Source organism: Rhagoletis zephyria, unplaced genomic scaffold (genome assembly GCF_001687245.7).
Source record: "Rhagoletis zephyria isolate East Lansing unplaced genomic scaffold, Rhagoletis_zephyria_1.1 Rzeph_scaffold_00012, whole genome shotgun sequence".
Classification (NCBI taxonomy): domain Eukaryota; kingdom Metazoa; phylum Arthropoda; class Insecta; order Diptera; family Tephritidae; genus Rhagoletis; species Rhagoletis zephyria.
Window position 1 is genome coordinate 220,921 of NW_016157096.1, and position 9,207 is coordinate 230,127.

Genomic DNA, 9,207 nt, shown 5'->3' on the forward strand with positions numbered 1-9,207 from the left:
ATTAAAATGCGAAACAAAGCGCTTCAAAAAAAAAAAGAGAGGAACTACACAAATCACATTTTTTTATCTCCAAGCTTTGTAGTTTCAAAAATGCTGAAAAACGGATGCGCAAAAAAACGAATAATAAACAAAATAAAAAACAACAAAACACACTGGAACTATTGCATGCCGACGAAACAGAAGCCAGTAAATGGTTGAAAACGCTTCAACATCCTACTCACGTATCGAGCGTGGCATAGGCAGGTTGCTGTGGTATCGTAGGCTGTTGTTGTTGTGGGCCTGCTTCTGCTGCCGTCGTCTTCTCTTGTTGCTCTGACTGTTCGCTTTTATCCTCTTGCGCTTGACGCGGTGGCGATGGATGTTTGTTGACTATAACATTTGGGGCAACTAGCATCTCTGTTGAATCGGCTGCGTTCTCCTCCTCCGCAGTGCCACTATTCATTGTGTTTTTTTTTTAGGAAAATAGTAATACATACATAAACACTTTTTCTAATTGCAAAGCTAAACTTTCGGCTCAACTTGTTTATACCACATTTAAAACTAATCTTAAAAGATTCTGAAATTTTCAAGATTTTTTTAAGATATTAATTTTGAATTTTGAATATTTTTTTGCAAACTCTGCTTTAAGTTCTGTTGAAAAATTTTAATTTAATTTTAATTTAGAGTTTACAGGAATTTCTTTCTTTTCAAAGTTCAAAAATTCATTTAAAAAACACATCTCGAAAATTTCAGGATTTTTTTTAATCAGTAAAGAGCGAAATACACCACACAAGCGGTTTGACAAACCAAGCGAAATTTCCCTTTGCTTCAAGCCATTTGTGCTGTGTATGGGGGTGTTTGAAGGTTTGACGGCGGTTTGTCAAACCTTCAAACACCCCCATACACAGCACAAATGGCTTGAAGCAAAGGGAAATTTCGCTTGGTTTGTCAAACCGCTTGTGTGGTGTATTTCGCTCTTTAAAGGCAAGGCATATTGAGCAGGTATATATTTGCTTAATTATTTGGCTTCTAAATCGTCAAATATTATTAATTTCATTCAAAAAACTTTAAATCGTAAAATGCTTTTGGAACGTTCGCTTAACTTAGCACTCTAAACGCTGTTTTTTTGGGCCTCGCAAAGGATAGATCGAAGCTTCGCAAACAAAATTACCAAGACTTTTCTTCTCGAATTTAAAATTTTTGTTTGTATTTTTTTTCTTATATTGCACACGATATAAAAAACAGAATATTTTTCTGGCGCTTTGGAGACTAGAAGCAACAGCAAAGTCCACGTAAATGTTGTTTTTGCGCTAATGTTACTACCTGAGGTAAAATATGTATAAAAAATTGTAGCCAAAATTACATACATATTTTTGCTTTCTTAGTTCTATAATTTTAAAAATTAGACCATTTTTGTAACTAAAATTGTTTTTGAAACACTCAAACAATAAACTTGTAAACTTCGGAAGATTTCGAAAAATTTATTTTTTATTTTTTCCTTTGGCAGTACTTTGTTAAATGATAAAAGAAAAGCTCTATCCAAAATGCATCCAAGTCAAAATTTGTCGATTCCAAAAGTAGGTCGATTTGACATGGATTGACCCACCTGCAAAAACTACCATTGCAAGTGCACGGAATCTTTTCCCTTGAAAACCCAACCAATAGCAGATATACTAAGTTTTTTCGAAGCTCACACATGTACATACATATACATATTTTAAAAGTTTGCGCTTAAGTGCTACAATAAACCAGCATACAAATGTACACTTCCATTACAACTTACTCTTTCTTAACAGGAAGTTCCGTGTGACTCATGCCGCGCATTAAACGTTTCGGTGATTTATTTTCTTTGTTCGACATTTTTTGCTCATCCTCAGCCGGTTGTGCACTATTTTTTTGCATTGCCAATTCTGAAATGGCCGCTTCTACGCTCTGACTGCACGGTGCATCGTGCGGTTGAATCCGTTCCGTTGCAGTCTCAGCTTCAGCTTCAGCTTCTGCCTCCGTATCCACTTCCGCTTCGGTCGACTCCTCAGCATCGCTCTCCTTGAGCGAAGTGTTTTTAAGGTCGAAAGTTATTGCGCTATTATTGCCGCTAGTGCACTCGACATTCAATGAAAGTTTACGATTTGTTGCCATTTGTGACGTTGCGCCAACAGTTGAGGATGAAGCGGCAGTGGTTAACTGCATTAGACGTGTGCGTTGTGCATCGTACGCCCTGAACTTGGGCAAGGCATCATCGATGAAAGAGAAGGGCACACGCTTGTGCGATACACGAATTTTACCTACATACATAACCTCGAAGAAGTGCGTGTGATTGGGTGAGATATCGGCAAGTAGCGAGAGATTGCTCTGCGCAGAGGTAGACGTTGGAATGTGCACCTGTGTTGTGTGCGTGTGCGTGTGAGGAGATTGAAATTTAATTTGTAGATGAATTTTGCGATTTAATAAAAATTTATAGATGTATAGTATTAGATAATATGTAAGTACGTATACTAACTGTGCCCGCTGAATTGCTCAAGCCATGCGTGTATGACTTAGATGATTTCATCTTCGATGAGACGATATTGGGACTAGCATCGTGTTGAGCATTGCGTACGGCTTCGCTAAGTTTGAGATTCGTGGCCGGTGTGGTGTGTATGCCGCCGTTGCCATTGCCGGTGAGCGCGCGCTGCATGGACATGTCGCTGTTGGAGCCATTGGCGACAAACGTCTGTGGTATGCTGCCCACAGAGCCGCCTAGCGTATGCGCTGGATCACGCATTTGATGCATGAGTTCGGCCATCTAAAAAAAAGGATGAAAATTTCGATTTGATTTAGTGATTTATGACTATAGATGTTTCTTCTTTGTTGTAGCTGTAAGCACGAGAAAACTATTAGTGCCGGTTAATTAACGGTCATTCAGTTGATGCAGTTAAGTAATTAGTTAAAGTACTGTTAAAAGCACCTTCTACGAAATTCCTACCGTTCAGCAGCTCTTCAGCTTAATAAGTAAAATGAAAGGAAAGCGAATTAAGGAATACGCTTATCATTAGCATCACACGTGATACAAGCGTGATGCATACATGCACACTTCGCATAAGGGTGCTACAGTAAAACTTCGATAAAATAAACCGCAACTTTACAAAAAGCTTAATGCATGAAAATTTTTACAGAATGACTGAAACACTCTCTCGTTTTCTGAAGAATATCATAAAAAATGCAATACAAAAGCGAAATTTATTGCATTAAAACTTGAGTGACCTTATTGAAGTACTCCACATAGCGGATGTTAAGTACGTAGACAGTAAGATTGCCGTTATTCTTACGAGAAAACAGTAAAAGCTTGCATTCTTATAAAATGTTTTTCTCGTAATGCCCTTTGGAAACGAGGTCAAAATAAATACTAAATTAATTGCCTTATTATTTTTTTGTCGTTAGATAGATACGAGCTCCATGAGCAGTGTAATACGCTCCCGCTAGGTGGCGCTAGTGCTTATTTTTATTAAATTACTTAACTACAGCGCCACCAATTGGAATAAAGTATATTCTTAACCTCTACTTCTCAAACATCTATCTTTCAAAAAAGAAAATGTTTCATTCTGGGTGGGAATATAGTCATAATCCTACAAATTAAATGAGATTTGTCTAGTATTAAGAAAAAATTGCCTCATACGATTTTTAGCTTCCACATGAATTCAAAAAAGTTCATTTGATGGCGTAGATTAAGACAAAGACGAATATGATCACGAAGGCGAATACAAAGGCGAAGGCGTATACGAATACGACGACGGAGACGAATAGAAATCAGCGATATTCTACTAAAACTTAAAGAAAAGGATCCTTTTTTTTTAAAATAAATAAAAAATTTGGTTACTCGAAAGGTCTTAAGTGAGAAGACTTTTGCAACGATTGATGCCTGCCATTCGCTATATCGAGGTTTCACTTTATTTACTTGATGTTACAATACATTTAAACACTTAACAAAATTAGTATAGGCAAATTGCAAATAAAAGATATTCTCGATAAAATGCTGCAATGATCTTCGAGTTGGTACATTGTACATCATATTGTTATATACAGTGCTGGCCCTGTGAATAGCGACCCCTTTTGATCCTGTTGCTTATTTAATATTCCTTTTGCTTATTTAATATTCATTAATTTTTTATAAAAATATAGAATATTCTATAATATTATTTTGATAAAATTTTATAGGTTACAAAACTGCATACTAATCAAAATTTGAAATTATATGAATTATAAATTTTTTATATAAAGTTCGAAAATCAAATTTGTGTGGTTTTTGTTATAGAATATGCTATATTTTTATAAAAATTAATGAACGCTAAAATGGCACTACGGATTTCAATGATAGATCCAACATGGATTAACATATAGAACAATTTTCTAAGAGAGTTACCATCTTTTTAAAAAGTTAAAATCAATCAACTAATAAGTTATACGAAAAGTAACAACAATGTGGGTGTCAAACGAAAGTGACTCTAAAGTGATTTATTTAGAAAATATTTTTTGTGGAGGTTGCCACCTGTTCACATTTTAATACCGATAAATTAATATATCAGTTAAAGGAAAAACCACAGCAATATGGGTGTTAAACGATATCGGTTCAAGGGCGAATTTCTACGAACGTGTTCTATCAGAAGGTTGCTAGCGATTCAAAAAGTTAAGAACAGTTCAATTAACAAGTTAAACGAAATATTTTAATATGGGTATCAAATCAGAGGTTTAAGAAAGTTTTATTTCAAATATATTTTTAAGGGGGGTTGCCTGCCACTTGTTACAAATTCAAAATCAAATTAATTAACATAAGGGTAGTATCAAACGAGAGGCTTTACAAAACTGTATTTTAAGATTACTAAAGGATTTTTGGTCAAGATTTTTCGAATTGAACTTTTTGAGATTTTCCTGGAGACTTTTCGTGATACTTCTTTTTTATATTTTGGTATTTTTTTTGAATTTCTCGGGTCTTTTGGTATTTTACTGCAAGTTTCTCGAAATTTTGCGAAGTATTTTTGGCGAGGGATGCCACCAGCTTTGGAATTTAAAATCAATTTAATTGACAAATGCTAGGGTTTGTGAGTGTGTGTGAGCGTATTTCTTGCTATTTCTTAGGATAAAATTTGGCAGATCTTACGAACTGGATTAACATATGTATATCATATTTTTGATGAGGGTTGCCACTTGCTTAAAAAAGTTAAATTCCACTTCAAAATATATAATAAAGGTCAACTTAATTTCAAACTAGATTTTATTGTTATAATATTATCGTACTCTATATTTAAAAATTGTAATTCAATTTTATTAATAAGTTAAAAAAGTATATCAATATGGGTGGTAAACAAATGAGGTCTTTAGGAGCTTTATTTTAAAAATATTTTATAGAAGGTTGCCATCTGTCTCAAAGCCAAATCTTATACCTGTTTAAAAGCCTAATCTTATTTCTCCATAAGTTAAATAAAGTATGACATTATGGATTTTAGTCGAAAGAGGAATGAGGGAGCATTGTTTCGAAAATATTTTAAAAGAGAGATACCACTTGTTTAAAAATTATAATTATATTAAATTAACAATTTAAATAAAGCATAACAAAATGCTGTCAAGTCAAAGAAACTCTATTTAACAAGTCTTTATTTCGAAAATATTTTTTCAAATGGTTGCCACATAATTCGTTTAATTTAATTTAATCACTTTAATGAAATGCTACAATATGGATGTCAAACGAAACAGGATGAAAAACTGTTTCTTTCAAAAATATTTTGAAGAGGATTGCCACCACCTTAGATGTTGTCAAACGAAAGATGTTTAAAAAAGTTTCATGGTTTTTAAGAGGATGTCAGAAGTTTAAAAAATCAAATATATTTAATGTGAACATTTGCAAATACTAATGAAATACTAAGAATTTTTTCCAAATTGTTATTTTTTCGGTTTGTTTCAATCAAGAATAATCGTTAAATTTGGATTTTTTAGTTTTTTTTGGTAAAATTTAAATAATCGTTATTTTAACTTATTTATTTTTGTCTATCAACAACGCTCGTTATTGTGGAATTATATTTTTGTCGAACATTTTTTAACCGTTATAATGGAAACTACCTTTTTGTGGCTACTTTAAATCTTTTATGATATGAAAAATTAAATCCTAAAATATCAATTATAATGTGATTGAAAAAAAAAAATAAAACTTAAAAATAACGATTAAAAATTGATTGGAAAAATAAAAATCCAAATATGACAAAATAGCGGTTAAATTAGATGCGAAAAATTCAACGGCTAAATTGTGAATTTTTCTATAGAGATCTTAGCAAAGATTTTCCACCTTTCACAAATTGCAATCTATTCGTACTGCTTCAGCTAAATGAACAATGAGATATTCATATGAAAGAAAGTGTTGGTGTAGTATAAACACACCTACGGCATTTCCATATGTATTTTTTTTTATACTAAGTGCAGTTTTCTAAAGTAACCTTTAACTTTAAAGCTCACTTTATATTTAAAGGTTGGATTAGAAATAAAGCTATGTCTTAAGTTAAGCATTTCTATTATCGTTTTTTGGCGTATGTATGTCTCTTGGTTGTAAACCAATTTAAAACCGATAATAACATGGTTTACCTTAGACGCAAACATAAATTTTAATGCAACTTTTAAATATAAAGTGAGCTTTAAAGTTACAGGTTACTTGAGAAAACGGCCCTAAAGCTGGCAATTTAGTTCAAATTAGATACATTGACCATGTCCTGCCACCTCGAGACATTCGGTGATATAATTTATATAATTTTTTGTTGGATTTGAAATCATAATAACTGAGTATCAAAAGGGGCGCTATTCAAGTGGCCGACACTGTACATATGTATCTGAATACACATCTATTATTTACTAGATATGTATGTAACAAAGCGCCAAATTCAATGCACTAATACTGAGCTTCGCAAGTTTTGAAACTTTGCCAAGGCGAAAGTCCGCCAAAAAAGCAAACAAAAACACATACGAAAAAAAGGACAAAAAACAAACAGTTAAAAAATCTTCAAGATTTAATCATACAGAACTGTTTACACTACGTACATAAGTATGCACAAATTCTATGCAACTAATTATAATAAATGCAGACATTATTTGGGCGCTTGGAAGTCTACATTGGCCAAGTATAAAGAAAAAATATATTAGAAAAAAGTTGTTTAGATCGCAGAGTTGCAAAGCAAGAGATAGATAAGTAGTGAAGACATAAGATTTTTTGGCAAAAAAAAAAATTCTCATACACACACACACACACATAAGTGGGTAAGCGAACAGTGAACTTGACCGCTATAAATGCGCATTACACACCCATTTTCGCTGAAAATTTTAATTTTTTAGGGAAAATATATTTTTCACAAAATGTCATATTAAAAAATATATTTTTTTTACATGGAATTATAAACACATATGTACATAGACTTTATACATGTTTCGTGGTTTGAGGCATTCTTTTCGAACATCAAAAAATATGTATTTTTACATATACATTTCTTTGATGTGGCATATGAATGGATTTCTTTAAGCATTTAATGGTATTATCTTCAATGCACACAATAACAAAAAAAAAAAATACAAATAAATAAAATACTAAGGCACTTTTACCAATTTCTTGAGGAGTTGAGAGAAGATATGCGGAAGCAGTTAAGCCGTCGGGCTACAGTGCGAGTGCTTATTTATATCGTGTGAGTGTCATCTAGGTTTCTTCTTAATTCCCTCTCATTTTGGAGACCTTCAAAATCTATATTTTTTAGCCGGCAAACTTTGTTTAACTTCAGGGCCCTTCTAGGAATAATAAACAATTGTTAATTTAACAATTCTTTAATACTAACTATTTTTTATGTACCCAAAACCCCAAAAAATGCAATGGGGGACCCACAAAAAATTGTTAACATTAAACAAATGGTTAAATAAAGCAATAAAACAACAAGTAATTTTTAGTAAAAAAAATATATATATATATACGAGCATATATGTAATAACAAAAAAAAATAACCTCCTCCCCTTTTTTTGGAAGTCGGTTAAAAAAAATCCGAATTGGTCCCAACGAGTTCATACACAGAGTTTGTTGACAATTTCAAAACAATATCCCACATCAATTAGTGGATGCGAATAGATTTGCTAAATATTTAGATTTCCTTGTACCTACAGAAAATTTACTAATCGTTTCATTAAGCATTTTTTAATTTAGGTACAATTCGCGGAACATTCAGAAATCGTGTAAAAATTCAATTTGTTATTCAAATGTAGGTATGCATGCAGGTATTTGCTCATACTCGACTAACTTGGAACAATGGCGAGTGTCTGTTGTCTGTATCAGGGTTGTTGCGAATATTCGCATTCGCATTCGCATTCGCAACCGCGGAGCTTCCGCATTAATTTTAACATTCGCATTCGCAATAATCAATGCGGAGCTTTTGCGAATGCGAATGTTGTGCAAGTGCACAAATGACAATTGGGAGTATTTGTGTAACAAAACTGGTCAAATGTCATATTTATCAACTTCGATAAAAATGTCTTTAAACATATTATTTCTTAAGCTATATAACCGAGCTATCAATGGGCAGTCATACAAGTTCCCACTTTTGCTAGACCTTTGACGTACGTCAAATAGAACATAGTCTTTTAATAATATTTTTTTGTTTTTTTTTGTGCTTTAAATACCTTGCCCTGGTTTCTTTCTTTATTATTATTATTTTTTTGGACCAATCTTTAAAAAACTCCTAGACATAAAAGAAAAAAAGTGTGCACTGTAATTTTAAACCAAATTTTCGTGATTTACTTTTTATGTTACACTAGCAAATGCCTGGCTTGCTTGGCGACGCCTGATAAGAACTTTTGCGTTGACCGATACAAAAATAGATTTGAAATGCAAAAGGGGTTTGTAATGTAAACACTATTCGGCTTCGGTTGAAAGGTTAAATCTTGCTGTTCCACAGGAAGAAAGAGTTTTCCCGCTCAAACGGGGTCTCATTTATGTTCATATTGTGTTATTTTTAATTCGTTCCACTTTTTCTTGATATACTCATGGCCCGTTGATGTGTCTAGGACAATTCTGCGTTTGTTTGTATTCATACTTAAAGGATGGGGCTTTATTAAGTCATCTAAAAAGTAAACTTTGTAGAGCGGTATCTAAATATCTTGATTCCAGCGCCATTTACTTTTTGGGTACGTTTTTTGCTGAAGCACTTCTTATCCAAAAAATACCCGTTAACCCAGGTA

General features: G+C 32.9%; 1 protein-coding gene across 7 annotated transcripts in view; it reads right to left on the reverse strand.

The window, feature by feature from the left end:
- Nucleotides 1-9,207, reverse strand: part of plx (PTB_TBC1D1_like and TBC domain-containing protein plx) — a 94,864-nt gene that overhangs the window by 7,218 nt on the left and 78,439 nt on the right. For 6 of the 7 annotated variants that reach the window (XM_017610499.1, XM_017610480.1, XM_017610506.1 and 3 more), the window contains 3 exons: nt 2,480-2,764; nt 1,763-2,361; nt 222-434 (listed from right to left, as the gene is read on the reverse strand). In XM_017610499.1, the coding sequence (XP_017465988.1) occupies nt 222-434; nt 1,763-2,361; nt 2,480-2,764 (1,097 nt within the window). The remainder of the gene's footprint in view (nt 1-221; nt 435-1,762; nt 2,362-2,479; nt 2,765-9,207) is intronic. The other variant, XM_017610515.1, reaches the window with a different exon arrangement.